At 56.3% G+C, this 20,584-nt stretch overlaps 1 protein-coding gene across 5 annotated transcripts in view; it reads left to right on the top strand.

Annotated features, from left to right (window-relative positions):
* The window catches only part of TTC28 (tetratricopeptide repeat domain 28), a 597,782-nt gene extending 577,543 nt beyond the window's left edge, over positions 1 to 20,239 (top strand). For 3 of the 5 annotated variants that reach the window (XM_014835530.3, XM_070516305.1, XM_014835541.3), the window contains 9 exons: positions 1,874 to 2,053; positions 4,044 to 4,764; positions 7,124 to 7,248; positions 9,593 to 9,824; positions 10,495 to 10,571; positions 12,137 to 12,160; positions 12,979 to 13,108; positions 16,228 to 16,335; positions 17,651 to 20,239. In XM_014835530.3, the coding sequence (XP_014691016.1) occupies positions 1,874 to 2,053; positions 4,044 to 4,764; positions 7,124 to 7,248; positions 9,593 to 9,824; positions 10,495 to 10,571; positions 12,137 to 12,160; positions 12,979 to 13,108; positions 16,228 to 16,335; positions 17,651 to 19,281 (3,228 nt within the window). In that variant the 3' untranslated portion in view covers positions 19,282 to 20,239. The remainder of the gene's footprint in view (positions 1 to 1,873; positions 2,054 to 4,043; positions 4,765 to 7,123; positions 7,249 to 9,592; positions 9,825 to 10,494; positions 10,572 to 12,136; positions 12,161 to 12,978; positions 13,109 to 16,227; positions 16,336 to 17,650) is intronic. The other 2 variants (XM_014835534.3, XM_014835549.3) reach the window with 1 other exon arrangement.
* The last annotated feature ends 345 nt before the right edge of the window (positions 20,240 to 20,584 follow it).

Here is a 20,584-nt window from a genome sequence, read left to right as displayed (position 1 = left end):
CAAACAATGCCTGGCCACCCTGGGTCAGCTGATGATGCTGCCAGTTTTGCACATGGCAGGTGGCCCAAGCCCCCATGTGGCAGCAGGGCTCTCGCTGAGCAGCCAGCGGTTATCAGTGTCACAGCTGCTGACCCATCACTCAGGTCAGGGCACCTCAGCCCGGCCGCTCCGGTCCAGCTTCCAGGTCCGCTTGGCACAGTGCAGCGGCAGGTGCGCTGACCTCCAGAGCGGCCTCACAGAGCCCCCTCCACCTGCTGAGTCAGGCGGGGCCTCAGGGTAGCCCCCAGAGGGGAAGTGGGCCAGGAGCTGACAGCTGGAGTGAAGCAGGGCTGTGGGTGCCTAGGCCTCCCCACCGCCCTGTGCCAGCCCAGAACTCATCACAGACAGCATTGGGGTTGCTGTGACACATCCTACTTTCTCCTTCCTGGGTTGTACAGAGACTTTTTTATCCCTTCTGGGAAAATAGCTCTTAAAGCAAACAAGAAGCAAATTGGTTTAATAATTTTTATTTCTGCTTTTTTTACATGCATCTAGAATTTTAAAAAAAGAAAGCCACAGGGGGTTTGTACAGACTGAATGTCCCGCCAGGCACTTGTCACTTTGGGTTAGCTGAGTGCCGTCTGCCACCCTCAGCGAAGCGCCCACAGCAGTGCGTCAGACGGATTAGGCGTGCACATTCGCTCCTCCGAGCACAGCAGCACCCTGGTGGGCACTGCGCTTGGTTGGCAGACGGCGTGAGGGTGAGCAGAGCCTAACTGGGACTCTCCCATGGAGGCAGCACTGCCCCCCGAGACTCAGATCCGGGCCAGCACCCTGGGCCCTGGTGCTCGCACACGGTCTGTCAGACCCGGGACCTTCTCCCCCTGCAGGCTCCCAGCGGCCGGGGTCAGCTGAGCGGCTCCGGGCAGCATCTCCTTGAGTACCAGCAGCAGCTTCTGTTTCATCTCTGTGTACGCTCAGCCTGCATCTAGTCCCATTTTCACAATCGTTGCCTACTTATTTTATCAAAATTCATATGGCCTTAGTCTCCATCAACAATTCCTTTGGAAAGAGATGAGAACGGGAATGAGAAGGTGTCTGTCTGTCTGCTGTGGGTCTGCGTGCACCCTCCCTCAGGGCCTCGAGAAGGGCCTTTCCGGGGTGGTGGGTGTCACATCAGTGTGTTAGATCTCCTGACAGCCCCGGGGGAGTGGGTGGGGACAGCACCTGCAGAGCCCAGGGACAAGGGGCCATCCTCTCCTCAGAGGAGGAGCACAGAGGCCCAGAGATCACGGAAGGGCCCAGAATCAGGAGCCCTTCTCCTCCAGAGGATGTCATACCAGGTCCCAAACCTTCTGTCCACACTCTGGTTTTCTAGCCTGCTTGCACTGAGATGGACAGCACATCCCACTCCAGTTGAGTTCTTGCTGCTTGTTTTGAGAGGAGTCATTCCTGCACTGCTCTTAGGGTCCCTGTGCCACACAGCGTCCCCTACCCTGGTCCTTTGGGCCACACCGTGACTTGCAAGCCTTTTCTGATTCAACTGCCCTTTGCATTAATTCCCTGCCTCCTATAGAAACATCTGGATCTATTGGGGCCAGTCCTTGTCTTTGTGGGACATCCCCTGCCATGACCCTGGTCTCCTGCCTGCTCTGCAGACTTGAAGAGACTGTCCTCTGACCTCCTCCTTGGGGCCTGTGAGGCAGGCAGAAGCCCCCACTTGGTGATGCTCCCGTGGGCAGCACCCCACCCCATCACCCACGCTCCCACACGGACCCTTTGGATCTGCCTGGTCCCTCCTGGGCATGTTTCAGTCCGCTGCTCAGGATGGCCTGGCATGTGCAAGCCCCCGTCCCGTCGGGCCCTGCGTCAGTGCTCCGTGCTTGCTCTGCAGGGCCTGATGCACTCCAGCGGCCCCGTCGGCCGGCACCGGCAGCTGATCCTTGTTCTGGAGGGGGAGCTCTACCTCATCCCTTTCGCCCTCCTGAAGGGAAGCTCCTCCAACGAGTACCTCTACGAGCGCTTCGCCCTCATCGCCGTCCCCTCCCTCCGCTCCCTCAGCCCGCAGTCCAAGGTAAGGCTCGCAGCACGCTCGTGGGGCCTTACTCTCGGGTCCTCGAGCCACGGTCTCTCTGGCCAGGAACTCTTCAGAAGGTTGATGTTACAGTTTGCAGCTGGGTAGTATGACCTTAGAGTAGATCTGTCCAAAGGTGGGGGGACAGCCCTCCTGACCCCTGACAAATCTTTGCTACCTCAGGAAGCTATGATTTGCATCATTTCTGTCTGAATTTCTTTACTGTGACATCAGGGTTGGGAGCCACTCAGAGGCACTAAGTCAGGCTTGAGGCCAGTCTGAGTGTCTGAGGAAGCTGGTTGCCCATGGTCAAGCAGAGCCCTTGGGGAGGCGCTGTGGCACAGCCTTCACCACGCTCATCCCACCCTAACGCTGACCGCTGACTGGGCGCCAAGTCTGCCCAGCGGAGGGGCCACAGGCAGGGGTGGGACAAATAAGATTAGCGTCAAGTGGAAAAGAGTCCCACAGGCCAGCAAAAGGACTGCAAACAAATGAAGCGGCTTGCAGGGAACAGGCAGGGACTTGAGTCTCATTCAGCAAAAACATCAGCACAGGAAGAAATCCGAAAATGAAGAGGCGACAGTGGCCATCCGCAGAATCATGGGTCTCAGCCCCAGCCACCCTTGGCCCTGCCCATCTGATTAGAGAGCCTTTTGAGCAACCTCAGTCCTCTCCCTCTTCTCCAGACTTGCTCAGAGACCCTGAGACCATGGCTTCCTCCTGCCCCGTCCTGGCTCCCGACGTCCCCACCCCCCTGGCACTGCGCTAGCAGCACCCGCACCTGCCCCAGACGCAAGAGGGGCAGGAACTGCTCGGCTGTCAAACTTGAAGTTACCTGCAGGTGGAAGCTGCTCCCAGGGCCCCTCAGACCCCCGAGGGCTCGGTCAGACAGGCCTCTTTGCAGTGGAGAAGGAGGTTTGGGAACCAGGCCCTTGTTGACCTTGTCATTGGCATGGTTCTCAAACTGGGCCAGTTTCTGCCTCATGAGGTGTTAGAGATCTTAGTTTTGACTGTTTTTGTTGCTGAACCATACCTTTCTTATGGGACAGAATCAGTTCAAAGTGTTCTCTGAGTTTTTCTCGTGTCCATGGTTGACTGTGAAACTCAGACGCAAAGTGAGCTGGCCTCATTGGACACTGTCCCGCACACAGGGCCTGCTGCAGGGGCACCAGGGGTCAGCAAGTGCCCATTAAGGGAGCTTTATGTTGATGACAACAGTAAGCAGGCTGTTTGCCTGCTCAGCCAGGGAAAGGCAGAGTCCCGTCTCCTGACAGACGCCCAAGTTTAAGGCATCACTAAGCAGAGGCACCAAAAAGTTATTTTGAAATAATGTGATACTTGATCTTTCCTAAAAAGCATCAAAAGGCATCGTGGGGAAAATCAGAACTCTGTTAGATTTCTTCATGCTGATGTTAGGATCCAGTGATGTTTGTATTCTGCAGCACGTAAGGTGGAAGGGAACTCATCCTCCAGTATGTCATGCCTCCAGAGGACGTCGTTTGCCCTGTCTGCCCTGAGAGTGACTGGCTTTTGCACAGTTTAGATGGTCTCCCCTGCAAGCCCTGTCTCCCCAGGAGTGGGTTTCCCATCCCTAGGAGCACTCAGGGAGGTCTGTGGGAGGGAGAGACGTGGGGCAGGCTGGCACCACAGCCCCTCGCCTCCTCCACGTTCCGTCCCGTCAGCGCCTCCTCATGCAGCCCTCCCGGGCCCTCGCAGACAGGGAGGGTGCTTCCTCCCATCCAGCTCTGGTCATTTTCAAGAGCGTGTCATAGCACGAGGGATTCTCAGTGAGAAGTGCACTCCTGTCAACAGGGTGTTGAGAATGCGTGAACGAGGTTACTGGGAGAACAGGTGAAGTCAGGCTAGACCTGGCCCTGACCAGACAGCTGGCCGGCCTGTGCTCTGGAGAAGCCCCCCGCCCAGCCAGCCACTGCCGGGCAGCCTGGCCACTGTCTGACAGGTGGTCTGCGTGTCTTTCCTCCCCTCCTAGTCGCACCTGAGGAAGAACCCACCCGCATACTCCAGCTCCACGTCCATGGCAGCTGTCATCGGCAACCCCAAGCTCCCGTCAGCAGTGATGGACAGGTGGCTGTGGGGGCCGATGCCATCAGCCGAGGAGGAAGCCTACATGGTGTCCGAGCTCCTGGGCTGCCAGCCCTTGGTGGGCAGTGTGGCCACCAAAGAGAGGGTCATGAGTGCCCTGACCCAAGCTGAGTGCGTCCACTTTGCCACCCATATCTCTTGGAAACTGTCGGCCTTGGTGCTCACACCCAGCGTGGATGGTAACCCTGCCAGTAGCAAGAGCTCCTTCGGCCACCCCTACACGATCCCCGAGTCCCTGCGGGTGCAGGACGATGCGAGTGATGGGGAGAGCATCTCCGACTGTCCGCCGCTGCAGGAGCTGCTGCTCACAGCGGCTGACGTCCTGGACCTGCGCCTTCCCGTGAAGCTGGTGGTCCTTGGCTCCTCTCAGGAGTCCAACAGCAAAGTCACAGCCGACGGGGTCATCGCGCTGACACGGGCCTTCCTGGCTGCCGGCGCACAGTGTGTCCTTGTGTCTCTGTGGCCTGTGCCCGTGGCTGCTTCCAAGATGTTTCTCCACGCCTTCTACTCGTCCCTGCTGAACGGCCTGAAAGCCAGTGCTGCCCTGGGGGAGGCCATGAAGGTGGTGCAGAGCAGCAAGGCCTTCTCGAACCCCGCCAACTGGGCAGGTAGGAGCACGGCCACCGGCTGGTGCCTCTGTCCGTGGGCCTCAGGGTGGTCTTCACAGCCCCTGGGTGGACACTGGGGAAGGGCGGCATGGGAAGATTCAGGGAGAGAGCCTCGTCTGCTCGGGCTCTTGCCTTCTGCCAAATCAGTCTCTTCTTCCTATGGCATTAAAATGGTCTTTTTGATCAGGGAGCAGCAGAGCAGTTTGCCATCGGGGTGTGAATGTAAAACTCCCCCGAGCTTAGTGTCCACTGGATGCCCCGTCCTATGATGCCCTCATGTTAAATCCTGACTCCTGAAGAGAGCAGTGTTGTAGAGAGACCCTGGATTCGATCATCAGAAGCCTTGGGTTTGATCTAGCTCCACGTCCAGGCTGTGTGACCTGAGACAGGTTACTCACCCTCTCTGAAGCTCGGTGTCCTCAGTGATAACGGGGATGGCAGAGGCAGTGCCGATGATAGCTCTCTGTCCACATCTAAGCCCATCCATGAGGAGTGGCGCATGAGGTGGCACACATTCTGGAGGGCCAGCAGTGCGTGCTCTGAGTGGGCCTGTGGCAGGGGCACAGAGGGTCTGGGAGTGAAGGGAGAATGTGTCCTGTGACATCTGGTCACAGGAGGGGGGCGAGGGCCTCTGCCTCTCAGCTCCATGTCATGACCTGTGGACCCGCCCTGATGGGCCTCGACCCACAGAGTCCTAACCCAACCCCAAGCCATTCCCCCAGCCGGCCTCGCGCCAGCCGGGCTGTCTGCTGCCGGCCTTGTGAGCCTGCAGCCTGAGGTGTTCGCTCAGGATCGGCCCCACACGTCCCTGAACGCTCCAGAGCCAAGGGCAGGCCCACCGCTGCTGGGACGACGGCACCCACCTATAAAGCAGAGCGTCTGAAACCTTGAGAAACAGGAACACCAGAAATGCTATTCCAAACACTTCCACTTTAGTGTTCCAGTGGCAAAAAATATACCAGGTGTATATTTAAAAATTTGGAACAAAACGGCTTCCACTTTACTCTTCCTCTCAAGATAAATCCGGTTGCCATGCACTGATATTGCTGGCATCATTTTCCAAAAGTGGGTGGCCCCTGAAGGGGAGCCGTGGCACCCCAGGCCCAGGGGCCAGCCAGCGCAAAGCGGTGCCGCCCACGCTGTGGCGGGCGCCAGCTGGATGAGCCGGGCTGTTGAGAAACGGAAACACTTGTTTACTTCACCAACACAACACAGCAGAAGCATTTTTCAAAAAGGTTCAAAAACATTCAGTTGGTCCAACAGGCCTCCACTTTGGCGACCTCTCCTCACAGCCTTCTCCTCATTCTGCCACCACACGGGCGGGCAGATCCTGAGGGTTTAGCCTGGCTGTGTTGCTAAACTGCTTCTGCCGTCAGGACACGCAGGAATCAGAGGCCCTGTCGGGGGTTCCCATGGTGGTTGTCTGCTCCACATCCGCTCCCGGCAGTCAGAAGGGGCTCTGGGCCCCACGTGGTCCCACAGGATGTGCTGCAGGCTGTGTGCGAACCTGGCCCCTGGGCTTGGCTGTTTGTTCCCTGCAGGGCCGGCTGCCCCTCTCTGCAGGACCCCCTCTCCATCTTGCCAATGTGCTTACAGAGGTGGTGTTTTGTCCTTGTTTAGTTTTAGAGACAGATAATATAAAAGTCACAGCTTTGTTCTGGGGAAAATGACGTTTGATGATGTTGGCCTGTTAGCCTTGGCTCACTCACTCTCCTGGAAAACCCTGTCCCTCCATTATTTGGGGGCAAGTTGGTCCTACAGTTGCTTAGTGGCTCGAGGAGACTGCTCATCCGTGCCTCCCCAGGCCCTGCTGGTGGAAGTCAGGGCTGGTGGCCGCGTGGGGCTTCCCCAGCCCAGCCCTTTGCTCGTCCTTAGGATGGAGGAGCACCTCCTCCTGCCGCCTCGTCTGTGGCCCAAGGAGGAGTCGAGCCCACCTGCCCCTCTGTCCCTGGGCATGTTCCAGACAGACAGATGAATTTCAGGGAAATCCAGGCAGGTCATTCCTGGGGGTGGTGGCCCGGCAGCCCGGGACCACACAGCCTCTGGCCTTCACTCACAGCACCGCAGGAGAGCAGAGGCGCTCTCCTGAGCAGCTCTCCCCCAAGCAGCGCTTTGCTTCTGAGCCGTTGCACAGCATCGATTCTTATGGGGGATGGGACGAAAGGGCACCCAGCTGCCCCGGCTAGTTAGATGGCCCACAGTCTGCTGGGAGCGGCCGTCCTGGGCAGGCCCCTTTCAGGCAGGGTAGCTGAGGCGTAAGCGAGCTGGAGAGGCCAGCCGGGGCTGGGAGCGGGGCCGGGCTCCCGGCTGCCCGGCGGAAGGGAGGCAGGCTCTGAGGTGCCCTCCGTGCTCTCCACAGGCTTCCTGCTCATCGGGAGTGATGTGAAGCTGAACAGCCCCTCGTCGCTCATCGGCCAGGCCCTCACAGAGATCCTACAGCACCCGGAGCGCGCACGGGATGCCCTGCGAGTGCTGCTGCACCTGGTAAGGGGGCCGCGGGAGCCCCTCGCCGGGCTTCCTGGGAGCAAGTGAAGTGCACGAGGAGAGGGGGGAGGTCGAGGGGTTCCATAGCATCCAGGGACTAGCATCAGTGAGCAGGTGGAGGAGACGTCCTTCCCCAGTGTCCAAGGGTCGAGCCAGTCGGTCTGAGCGGTGAGCATGATGTGTGGTGTCATGCAGATGGCTGCAGCCGTCCCCGCCAAGACCCCGAGGAGGGGGCACTGAGGAGTGGCCTGGAGCAGAGGCCCACACCACAGCCCTTTCTGGGCCTGGGCTCTCTGCGCCTCAATTTCCTCCTCTGGAAGGGGGGATAGAACGAACTCTTCCAGGTCATCGTGAGGATTAGAGAAGAGGTGAGTAGCTGGCACACACAGGGACCCAGTAGCTGAGAGATGGTACTTCATGATCAGATGACACTGGCCTTCTCCTAACGGCAGCTGGAAACAGTCCAAGCCTGACCCTGCCCTTGGCCAGCCCAACCTTGCAGGGCCTGGGCCAGGGCACAGATGGAGGCCCCAGGCCGCTGTCCACACGTTTCAAGTTACAAATCAAGCCAAGAAACAGGGACGAAGCTTGTTCCGCGCTTCCACAGGGACAGCCTGGAAGGCCGCTTCAGGCAGTTTAGCTGTTCGCCTCCTTGGAGCTCTGCCAGAAAGACCAGCCTTGCACGGGGGCAGGGCCCGCGCCACACCAGGCTCTTTCCAAACTCGATGCCAACAGCTGCCCCATGGCCCCCTCGCAGCACAGAGGTGCGCACGCCATGGCCCAGTCCGTGCTCCGTAGGGAGGCCCAGGGAAGAGCTCTCCCCAGGCCCTGGGAGCTTTGAGTGGGGAGTTCAGAGTCTGGGGCCTGGGGTCCAGGAGGGCATGTCCCCTTGTGGGACAAACTGACTGCCCCCTGGGCCTGCGGTGCTGGTGCTCAGTGCCCTCCTGGTGATAGATCAGTCACAAACATTTCTTAAGCTTAGGGTCTGCCTGAGGGAGGTGTTCTCAGCCCTGGAGGAAATCAGTGTGTGCACAGGCAGGAATGCCGTAACCCGAAACCCTCTGACAGTCCGCAGGTCAGACGGAGGGAGCCAGTGCGCCTGTCTCCCCAATCTTAACCTGTGCCCGGAAGCCACACAGAGCCTTTAAGCTGCTCGGCACTAAGCCCTTCTCAGGCCCCTGTCATCCCCAAAGTCACCCTTTTTCCTTGCTGCACCCCCAGCTGCTCTTCTTAGGTGGCCAAACTGCCACCTCTACCCACACGTGTGGCTTTCTTCTCCCCCGAGGCCGTGGAGCAAGAGCCAGCGCTCAGCTGCTCCCCATTTGGCCTTGAGGTCCCTCAGGCACATTTAAGGGTTTTCTCTTCTTTCTTGGCTTCATCTTCTGGAATGAGTTCAGGGGCCATGGGTCAAGTTCCCCAGCCCTTACCTCCTTCTAACTACCCTGGGTGCCCCTTGACCCCAGTGGGCAGTGTCTCTCCAAGGTCCTTCCAGCCCAGCCTGATGGACAGCCAGCTGGCTGGTCTGTCCTGCCCGGGAATGCTCATTTCCTCCCGTTTGTGATGTCAGTCCCCCGCATCCCAGGGTTTCACTGTACGAAAAGTCTCAGGTGACATCTTGGATGACTCTCCTGCCCCTCCATGTGCCCAGGGCATGTGATATCTCAGGATGGACTGAGACAGAAGCTGCTGGGGGAAGACCAGGGGGTGTCAGAAGTGCTGTGGAATGCTCACAGGGGAGAGTCCCATAGTAGTTAGCTGGATGAACTCAGCCCACATGTGCCAGGCACCGGTTTAGGCCCTAGAAGGTGGGAGGGGTACTTGATGATAGAGGGGGTGGTATAGGTTCTGGAGGCCAGTGATGTGGGATGAAGGAGAAGTGGGAGGTGTGGGGAAGAAGGACATTGCCAGCCAAGGTCCCATGCTGGGCATCGCTTGGTTTGTGTGAAGTGGATGGGCAGTGAGGGTTTATCCTAGGAACGGGGATCTGTTCCATGGTGTGGGGCAGACCCCTGACCTCAGATTTGTCTTCAGACAAATCACTTTCGTGTCTGTGGAGAAGAGCCTAAAGCAGAAGGAAGTGGGTTGGGGAGGGGACAGAATTCTTCCTAGTCGCACCAGCCCATGCTGGCTCTGATTGTAACATCCTTTCCCTTTGTACCCTCCCTTGCAAGAAGCCGGACCATTGCTGCAGCGTCATGGTCCTCAAGCCTGGGTGCCCGGGCGGCAGCAGTTAGCCCTGCGCTGGCTTCACACGTGGGGCTTTGTGTTCCCTGAAAGCCACTCAGAGAGAAACCGGGGCTAGCTCCTGAGCAGAGTGGTGCCTCACTCCGCCTTACCGTTCCAGGTGGAGAAGTCCCTGCAGCGCATCCAGAACGGGCAGCGCAACGCCATGTACACGTCCCAGCAGAGCGTGGAGAACAAAGTGGGCGGCATCCCCGGCTGGCAGGCCCTCCTCACCGCCGTGGGCTTTCGGCTCGACCCCCCGGCCAGCGGCCTGCCTGCGGCCGTCTTCTTCCCAACCTCTGACCCGGGTGACCGGCTCCAGCAGTGCAGCAGCACCATCCAGTCCCTCCTGGGTGAGCCTCAGGCAGGGCTGTGCCACTGAGGGACGGGCTGCCTGCATGCACTGAGAAGTGGGTGACCATGGTCCCTGTGTTCAGGAGCACGCTGGATTGCGTAGCTGGGGAGGAGCAAGAGAGTGTCCTAAGAAAGGGCAGAGTCCCACACACAGACTTCTCCCGATTTGGAGGAAACGAGTGCTCTTGACTCAGTCTTGTGATCGTAGTGGCAAGGCCACGTCTGCCCCAGCGGGCACGGCCCTCGCTCTGCCTCCTCCTGGGGTAACATGAGGCAGTGTTGGGCAAACAGGAGCCACTATTAATATTTATTGAGCAGCTTCGGATCTGACAGCCGTGTGGCCAACCCTGGGGCAGAGCGGGCTGCAGATGCTCAGGGCTGCCCTTTGTGCTTCTCCTGGGGGGTGATGCTGCCTGGGCAACTGAGACGGGGTCCTGGGAAAGTGACCGTGCAGTTGCAGGAGGGGCAGGACTGGCCCCTGCCTCCACCTGCCTTTCTCAAAATCATTCTCTCCTTTTCCAAGTCAGATATGGATGCACATGTCTGGCTGTTCTGAGCTTTTGAAAATGCCACCAATGCTGAGTGTTTCAGGCTCTTCCCCTGGGAAGGCAGCAGGACTGTGGGTGCAGAGCCCCTCTGGGTAACACCTGCCCCCCCTTCTTGGTTTAGGTCTGCCCAACCCTGCCCTCCAAGCCCTCTGCAAGCTCATCACTGCTTCCGAGACAGGCGAGCAGCTCATCAGCCGGGTGAGTTGAGTGGGGTGGGCTGAGCCCAGGCCTAAGGGCTGTGCCAAAGACAGAGGGGGTTGGGCCCTTAATCGGAACCTGCAAGTAACGCGGTCTCATTGCTCTTTTCAGCCTTTGTGATTAGAAGGGAAAGGCGAGGGTTGGGAGTAAGAGAACAGCCTTCCCCAGCACGTGCAGGACACGAAGGGGCAAGTTCTTGCAGCGTCCTCTCTGGGCGCTGAGTCCCAAGAGCGTTAGGGCCTTCAGATTAAGGGGCCCTGTCACCTGTGGTCTCAGGGCATTTCCTGAATTCTTCATTCAGTGGCCTCCTGCACCTTGTCATCCACACCTGCCAACTTTTTCAGCTGACTGACTAGCGTCACAGCCCCCTTCCCTAGGCCAGCCCACCAGCGCAGCTCCAGGTGTCCCAGGACTTATTCTCACCCAGAGTATGAACTCCACCTGAAACAGAGCAGCCACTGAACCACAGTGGTGCACAGCACGTCAACTGATGCCAGATGCCTGCCGCCTGGCAGCTTTTAACGGTGTGCTTCCTTTTAGGAGAATGTAGACCTAATTCAGGAATTTGGAGGGTCTTAGCATCACGTAGGTCCTCCCTAACTTGGCTGCAGACTTCTGATCTTCCTGCTGTCCAGCGAAGGTCTGGACAAGCCCCAGGGTGACAGCAGTGTGGGGGGCTTCTGGAGGGCGGAGCAACCCCTGAAAAGCACAGAGCAGTTTTCTCTGGTCATCTTGGAGTATAATAATTTTAAAAAATGAGATATATTGTTACTAGATGTTTATCAGTAGGTTTCATTTTAAGCAGAACTATTTCCATTGAAAATAAAGCTGCTCTATCTAGGATTAGCCTCTGAAAATCTGAGTGGTGTCTGGAGCCTCCCGCTGGCTGGGGTTGTTTCCAGCCCAGATTTGGAACGTAGCTTGTGATCTGGCCCCTTTGTGGAGTGCCTGCTCATTTTGTAATAAGTGTTAATCTGTTGAACAGGGTCAGGAAGACACTTCCAGAATGCTGCATATTAAAACACCCTGAACCCAGGAGGGCTAGAAGCCTGTGCTCTACAAAACGGAAGAAGTACATTTGCAGGGCAAGGCCGAGAGGCCAAAAAGCCAGTTGCTTAATTTCTTGCTTTTGGTGGCAGCACACAGACTTTCCACCTGATATTCTGCCCGGCCTCAGGGAGGTGTCCCGGGCTGCGCCCAGCAGCCGGTGGATGGTGGCCATTTCCTGAGTCACTAGAACCAGAGACTTTGGTTTAAAGAGTGGCCTATCCGTGCCCGCTGTGCCCCTTCCCCACTTGAGTCTGGCCTGGCCTGCTCCTCTCCTTGCAAGGAAGGGCAGGGCCTGGCTGACCTGACCCTGAGCGCATCTGGCCTGGGTGTGGCTGTTTGTTTTCCTGTGTGTCCCTGCTGACTCTTGCTCCTCTCCCCTCCCGGTCAGAGCTGCAGGCCTGGTGTGGCGCTTCCTAAAGTGATCAGCTCGTGTTGCATAACAACCTGTGCTTGAGTCTAAACTCTCTTCTTTCTCTCTCTTTTTCTTTCTTTTTCTTATATTCTGCTGGCCGAAGGCTGTTAAAAATATGGTTGGAATGGTGAGTACTACTTTAAGTAGCAACTGTCGTCAGGTGAGCCCCTCGACCCACCTACCCCCGAGACCCCTGGCACGCTCTGAGCTCGGTGCGCACGTGCTGTCTCTCGGAGCTGCATGCACGTGCCAACCTGCGCTCCGGGCTGGGGCGACCAGTGCCGCTGGCTCAGGCCGTCTGCCCCTTCCTCTGCTCTGGCTCCCCCTTTCCTGCTCCACCCTTCTTGTGTTCTCGGTTTGACCTTTCAAGTTCCATTGGAACAGCAGGGACAGAAGCAACTTTAAGTGAGTGACACTCTGAACCCACGCAAGGCCCCTGAGGAGAGTTCAGAGACTCAGGAAATCTGAAACCCCACGGGCGCTGGCGCGGGTTGTGTGGGTTCTTCTCGAGTGCTGAGGCTCTAGAATGTAATGTATTCCTCTTCACCATTTCCCTAAGATCCTAAGGATGACTTAAGTAGAGAGAGAGCTGGCCAGTCCTGTAACCCACCCATCTGCTAGTCCCCGAGCCCCTCTCCTCTGCTCAGTAGCCCCACGTACGGCAAGTGGGGACAAGGGAGGACATGAGGCTGGAAGCAGAAACCCTGCTGTGGGCTGGCCCACAGCCTCTAACAGCCGCTGCCCCTGGAGCTTCCCACAGAGAGGGCAGCAGGTCAACAGGCAGGGGGGGCTGTCAAAAGAATTTCAAATGCTACGTACATGTAAGGGCATTAGCGGTGACACCAACAGGTGACACAAGAATAACTTGGGGACCAATCCGAGGCGGGCCAGAGGGGAAGCAGACACTGGGAAGGAGCGAGAGCTCATGCTGTTCTCCTCACTCAGCTCCACCAGGTGCTGGTTCAGCTGCAGGCCGGCGAGAAGGAGCAGGACTTCGCGTCGGCTCCCATTCAGGTCTCCATCAGCGTCCAGCTGTGGCGGCTCCCGGGATGTCACGAATTCCTGGCGGCCCTAGGTAGGACATGTCCTTGATTAATTGTTTCTTTAGTTCCATTTTTTAAAAATCGGTTTTTCTCCAGGTTTCTGTTGGGTAAAGTTGGTAGACTCTTAGGGATCTTACTATTTTTTTTAGATATGTCATTACTTAAAAATAATTACCTCAAAGATTCTAGTGCTTTAGCACAATTCCCAAATGGCCCTCCAGCTTTGTCCCATTTCCCCTATGTTATGATTTCATCTCTCTCACTTGTAGTCACCAACTTACTAGGAATCTGCCAGATCCAGTATTGTTGGGAGTCAAGCATGATTAAAAGCTAAAGAAAATAAAGTCATAAAATAATGGTTTCAGTGTTGGTCTCTATCACTGGCTACTGGCAGAAAAAGGAAATACTCTTGAAACCACCCTTGATTTGACCCTGGGGATCTAGAACTGCACATAACACCAGGATCCTGGTTCAACCCAGGACACTCTTCCTTTGTCGACCCTGGAACGCAGCTGAGGCAGCTCCTGACATCATTCTGCTCACTTCCCGCACGTGCGCGTGTTGGTAAAACTCCACACGAGGCCGTGAGCCCCCTCCTGCCCCAATAAGTACCTGTGTGGCTGGCTTCAGAGCCATTCACTCCACAAGCTATTTTTTGATCACTGTTCTGTGCCACGTGCTGCTCTGGGCACCAGGGATGCAGCAGCGAGCCCAGCACAGAAAGCCCTGCCTCTCAGACTCTTCATTCTAGTGGGCAAGAGGAACAGAGGCAGTAAAGGCCTAATCGAAGGGGAGCACGTGACAGACAAAAGCATCAGGGTCACGGTGCTTGGCTGGAGGGTGGGGGCAGGCCCAGGGAGCCTGTGCGTGTTTTCAGGATGAAGGATCCAAGCAGGAGGAAGTGCCATTGGCGAGCCTGAGCATGAGGCCCACGCAGGGGTGCAGAGGACGCGGGGGCAGATGAGGCAGGGGTGGGCAAGCCATGGGCCGCGAGGCCAGGGAAGGCCTTTGGTCTCTAACCCGAGGGAGTGGAGAGTCTCTGGGAGAAGACATGGCCTGAAGTCACTGTTACAGGGACCAGCCATCAGACATGGCAGGGCAGCAAGTCCTTACAAGGAACCCTGCTTGGGGAGCCTGGGTATTCAGTACCAGGCCATCTTTCCTAACGAGCTTTAGATGGTCCTCTCTCCCCACCTCAACTTAGGGCTGGCTCCCTCTGTACCTGAAAGTAAAGAGGGGAACCCAACACCCTGCAGGGGCTCCAGATCCCCAAGTGTAGACGCTCTGGTGTCCTTTACAATTTGTACTATGTGCTTTTTTTCTGGACTTAAAGCTTGGTCTTCTTGGTATAAACATGTAGAAGTAAATTTATCTTAAATAAAGGTAGTCAGTAGCAAACAGAGCGAGTAAGAAGGGCAAGTGCACACCCAGGATGAGTCTCCCACTTGGGCGACAGGCTGTAGCGTCGGCCTGGGGCAGGGACAGGACACAGGAGAGCCAGGAGGGTGAAGCCTTAATAGAGGAAGAGCAAGGCTCTCCTCGTCATGCAGGGCCAAGGCCTCCCCGGGGTGTGGGTGACAGAGCCACTCCTCGCCTGAGAAGCGGATGTTTTCTCTGCCCCTTTGCCAGGCGGATCCCTGGCCCGCTCTGGTGTCGGGATTGGGGGCGATTCTCATGGATGTTCCTCTGCTCCTCTGTACTTTCCACGTCCCGTTGATGCTCAAGGTGTGAGTCGGTTTGCACAGAGAATCTTTCTGTCCCTTGGACTGACAGTGGGGAGAAGAGTCGCTGCAGGCCGGGCAGCTGGAGAAGCGGCTCCTCACTCCTCACTCCCAGAAACCCCTGGTGTCCAGCCTCAACATCAAGCACTGTCACAATCACAACCTGTCACAGCGCTGTCGCTTATCAAGAGGACTCAATTCTTTGGAAGCAACCAATTCAAACCATTTTGATAAAAGTAGAGGTTTCTAACTAAAACATTACATTTATATTCTTAGTTATTTGTTCTTAAATGCTAAGTTCTCTGAGACCTTCCTGCTGCTTTCAGGGACTGTATTTTGAAGCTCAGAGAGGAAAATATCCCAGAGCAACCAGAGTGCCTAATGGCTTCTGGAGTGACACGGATTCACAGAGGAACGGTAGTGCCCGAAGAGCATCGGAGTCCTTGCATAGGATAGACAGACAGACGGGCCCTCTCTCCTTGGTGAATACTCTCCCTTGTGAACTGCACGGCCTGCTGACCGTGGCAGCACCGCGTCACAGATGCCTGTCCCTGGGATGTTGTGCAGTCGGCGGGGGAAAGGGCCTGCCCCCCGGGCCTGCAGCACCAGGCACGTGCCCTGTTTCAGGAGCTCAGGGATCTGCCAAGGGGCGGCGTGAAGACCTGCCGTGTGGAAGGCTCTTCAGGGCTCTGAATTCTTGCTCAGTGGTGCCTGTCTATGGACGCAGCCCTTGGCCGCGGTGTCTGTGTCTGGCTTCTTCCTCCTGCGCCCTGGGGAGATGTGTGCTGGGTGCCTCTGTAATGTCTCTTAGTAATCTAGGTGCTGTGGCATCAGCTCGTTAGCCAGCCTCTTGCTCGGGAGGCCCAGGCCTGCTGCAAGTCTCATGAGAACCGTTGGCCTCGGGGAGCAGCCCCCTCCCCTGGGCTCTGGAGGAGCAGAGTGGAGGCCTGCAGGGTGGGTCAGCCAAGACAGCCTTCTCCATCGAGAGCGCTCATTTCAAAGCCCTTGCTGGCAGACACTGACCAGGTATGAAGACGTTGTCCTTGCCCTTGAGAAGCCTCTACCTTCCCGCACCAGCTTTAAACACTGGAGCCACTGCCCAAGGGAGTGGCCCATCTCTGTCCTGGCCAGTCTTCTTTAAGTGGATTGTTCCGCAAAAGAATGGAGAAAACAACGAATGTTGATGAGCCTTTTTAATTCCAAGCCTCAGCTCTCAAGAAGGTGGTTGAGGGCAGGAAAGCAGCCTGTGCTCTCTGCCCGGACAGGGATTGTCCCTTCACACGCACAGGGGGCAGCCCCAGGCAGGGCGCTTGCCGAGGGGTGTGCAGGGGTTCCCAGGAGCCTGTAGGAGCAGCCCTGCAGCTCTCATCCTTTTCAGGAGACAGGGTCTTCCCTGAGGAAGCAGATGTTTATGTTCTTTGTTCCTCTAGGTTTTGATCTCTGCGAGGTTGGTCAGGAGGAAGTAATCCTGAAAACCGGGAAACAAGCCAATCGCCGAACCATGCACTTCGCGCTCCAGGCCCTGCTCGCGCTCTTCGGTAAGAGCTCCGGCCCGGCTCCGCGTGCGCCCCCTGGGGGCAGTTGCCGGCACAAGCCTGGCGACGCTGGGGAAGGGAAAGTGAATAGACTTGCGTGTGTCTGTTAGGGACTGCTCAAGCGCAGCAGACAAAACTCCCCGCTCTCCTGGTCCTTGCAGTTAAGCCCATGCAGTGCACTAGACGGGGTGCCGCCGAGCGCTCTAAAGGAAACAGGCAGAGCAGGGGCCTAGCAACGGAGAGCGGCCGCAGAGCAGACGGGAGCAGGAGGAGTGGCGCCCGGGTCCCTGGCCTAGGGGGCAGTTTTCAGGCCCCGGGGGCACACCTGCCTGCCTGATGCCCTCAAAGGGCCAGCTAGCTGCATCTGAAGACTAAATGCTGGCTTGGATGGTGGCCCTGATTTGAAGGTAGAACCAACAGGATCTGCTGAAGACTATGTCAGAAAGAAGATCAAAGGTCATACCCTGTTATTTGGGACAACTGCCAGAATGGGACTGCCTTTTGCTGAGACCTTGAAAGTGGCAGGAGGAGTGGGTGGCGGCTCCACCTTGGACACGTTCAGGTTTGAAATAGCCATCAGACATCTCCACAGGCGCCCATTGGACGGGTTTGGAGTTCAGGGAGAGGCCAGCGTGGAGATCTCAGTGTGCATACAGCTGCAAGGGGAAGAGGACTGTGTCCTGTGGGCACTCTTGGGTTCAAAGGTCACAAAGATGAGGGGGGCCTGGGAAGGAGCAGTCAGTGAGGGCTGGGTGGGATCGACTGTGCAGAACTGAGCAGTGAACGCTGGATGTGGCAGCATGGGTCTCGTCAGTGACCTTTACAAGACTGGGGAGGACAGAAGCCTGAGTGGAGTGGGTTCAGAGAGGTGGAGGACAGGCAGTGTGGAGAGAGAGCGTAACCGACTCCCAGAGAGTTGTTAGAAAGTGGAGCGATGGGGCCGGAGGTGGTAGGCATGGTGGGTGTGGGTTCAGGACAGGACACATCCCAGACTGCCTGCAGCCCCCAGCCCCAGTCAGAGCAGGAGGCAGATGTCCCGAGCAAGGGAGCAGAGTAGGGACCGGCGCGGTGGTGGTGGGGGGGTCTGCAGCGTGTGGGCTGTGAGCTTGCCTAGGGTGTTTCTGTCCCTATATAAGATTTACTTTTTCCAATAGGACCATGTTTTTCAGGATTATAAGATGAATTCAAGTTGTATATAAGTAGCACTTGCTAATTCTTTGCCAGCTTCTGTATATATAAGGATGCTTGTGATTTTGGAAGAAAAATCAAAACCATATAGATTTCTAATTGCCCTCTGGGCACGTATGTTTTGTCTTAGATTCTACCGAGCTGCCCAAGCGCCTCAGCCTTGACAGCTCTTCCTCCCTGGAGTCTCTGGCCTCGGCCCAGTCTGTCTCCAACGCCCTGCCCTTGGGCTACCAGCACCCTCCCTTCTCGCCCACCGGCGCAGACAGCATCGCCTCGGATGCCATCTCCGTGTACAGTCTGAGCTCCATCGCCTCCTCGATGAGCTTCGTCTCCAAGCCCGAGGGTGGGTCAGAAGGTGGGGGCCCCCGAGGACGGCAGGACTATGACCGGGCCAAGAATGCTTACCCACAGCGAGCCACCCTGCCTCGAAGCCCGCTGTCCCCACAGACCCGCCCTGCAGGCAGCAAAGACGAAGAAGAATATGAAGGGTTTTCCATCATCAGCACTGAGCCTTTGGCGGCCTACCAAGAAAACAGAAAGACACGCTTCTCCCCAGATCACAAACAGTCCCGAGTCGGCACAGCTGGAGGTGTGAAAGTTTCAGTCAGCTCCAAGGGGAGCATAAGCACTCCAAATTCTCCAGTTAAAATGACTCTCATCCCCAGCCCAAACTCACCCTTCCAAAAGGTTGGAAAACTAGCAAGTTCAGATACAGGAGAATCAGACCAGTCTAGCACAGAAACAGATAGTACCGTGAAATCCCAAGAAGAAAGCAACCCAAAGCTTGATCCACAAGAGTTGGCCCAGAAAATTCTAGAGGAGACACAAAGTCATCTCATCGCAGTGGAGCGTCTTCAGAGGGGTGGCAGTCAGACCAGCAAGAGTAGTAATCCGGAAGATGGCATTTCCATGCCAAATAGCGCCGCTGTCTTCAGAGCGTCAGAAACAAGTGCGTTCAGCAGGCCTGCCCTCTCCCATCAGAAGAGTCAGCCGTCGCCTGTTACCGTTAAACCAAAGCCCCCAGCCAGGAGCTCGTCCCTGCCCAAGGTGAGTTCCGGGTACAGCAGCCCCACCACCTCGGAGGCGTCCATCAAGGACAGCCCAAGCCAGCACAGCGGCCGGCCGTCGCCCGGCTCCGACTCCCAGACTTCTCTGACCGAGCAGCCGCTCTTCAAACTGAAGTATCCCAGCTCTCCTTACAGTGCGCACATTTCCAAGTCACCGAGGAACATGTCCCCAAGCTCAGGCCATCAGTCTCCTGCCGGTAGTGCCCCCTCCCCGGCTCTCTCCTATTCCTCAGCTGGCTCTGCTCGCTCAAGTCCAGCTGATGCTCCCGACATAGACAAACTGAAAATGGCAGCCATTGATGAAAAGGTGCAGGCTGTCCATAACCTGAAGATGTTTTGGCAGAGCACACCCCAGCATTCCACAGGACCGATGAAAATATTCCGAGGGACCCCTGGAACGATGACTTCCAAAAGGGATGTCCTTAGTCTACTAAATTTGTCACCTCGGCACAACAAGAAGGAGGAAGGAGTAGACAAGCTTGAACTGAAGGAGCTGTCTTTGCAGCAACATGGAGAAACACCACACAAAGCCCCTCCCAACGGCCACTGGCGCACGGAGACCACCACACTGAGCACGCTGCCACTGCCCGCAGGCCCTCCTGCCGCGGCTCCCACGCGCCCTTTGAGACTTCCTTCTGGAAACGGCTACAAGTTTCTGTCCCCAGGAAGATTTTTTCCTTCCTCCAAATGCTAAAGCATCTGAAGACCCACTGACTCAGAGCGCAGCAGCCGCAGAGAGGGGCCCGGCACTCACGTGGCCGGCTCCGTCCGAGTGCGGTCACCCCACACAGCCACCAGCCCCCGGGGCGCTCTCCGGGCACGGGGCACCACCATGCCCAGGCGCCACCACACACACGGCTGGTGGCTCCTCTGGGACTCGGGGCCAGATTCACCAAAAGCCAGGACTTCTGTGGGGTTGGTACAGGAGGCTCATAGAATTTTCTACACACTTCACCAAATGTTTACCTTTGAACTCCCTGCTTCTCATCTTCAATGCGATTCTTCGACAGGATTTTTGTACAAACGTGGTCATGGTTTGAGGGCGGGGAGAGCAAAGGGAGCACATATTTTGCTAAGAGGTATATATGCAGTACCTTTATACACAAATACAAATAGAGCTTTTTTAAGGCTTTCAGGTGCTGGTTGGGGTGGGATATAGAAAATCTAAGTTGAATTCTACATGAAAGTGTTATATTAGCCAAAAACAGAATAATGGTTTTAAAAATGCCAATGATTTGTAATTGTAGCGATTTTGGTCTCGTGATATTGTAAGGTCACACTAACAATGCAATAATTCCCGTCTGAACAGCGCTTCCATCCTGAACTCTGCTCGGCTCCATCGAGCGGCACAAATGTCCCTGGGGCCCCGCTGTCAACCAAACTTGAATTTTCTTAAAAAGTTTATGTAGCTTTTATCCAGGCATTTTAGAACTATGCAATTGTGATTTAAAATGCAACTTTGTGCTTTTAAAACATTATCAACCTTTTTTGTACGTGGATAAACAACTTGGTTTTATTATCAATAGTACTTTGCATTTATAGCTATTATTTTTAAAAGCTCAAAAAGTTTTTTAAAATGTCAAATTTTGAATAATCATCAATAAGTATCAAGTTTGGGGGGAAGGTTGAAATTATTCAGTTTCCTTATAAGCAAAAAAAAAAAAAAAATCCCATGCTAACTTAGGTTTAACGAGAATCTGGCCTTCCAGCTCCTCTTCGCTTTATCAGCTGCTTAATTTTATTCTCTTTTCCCAACTCCAGGCCTCTGAAACCTCTTCTGTCTAGTCTAAATCTGTTGCCAGGTTCCCACAATCCCCCCTCCCCGTGTCTGAGCGGCATATGGACCCTCGTCTTCCCTGTGCCCAGCGCTCCTTGCTCCTGTGGTCTGGAGGACCACCCCCCCACCCCCCACCCCACAGACCAGCGTCCACAGCCTGAGAAGCAGGGCGCTTTTACTGGGCTTTACATCCAAATTATTGCTGAACAGGGAAATAGAG

This window comes from Equus asinus, chromosome 8, assembly GCF_041296235.1.
Source record: "Equus asinus isolate D_3611 breed Donkey chromosome 8, EquAss-T2T_v2, whole genome shotgun sequence".
Classification (NCBI taxonomy): domain Eukaryota; kingdom Metazoa; phylum Chordata; class Mammalia; order Perissodactyla; family Equidae; genus Equus; species Equus asinus.
This window is presented reverse-complemented; position numbering and strand designations above follow the sequence as displayed.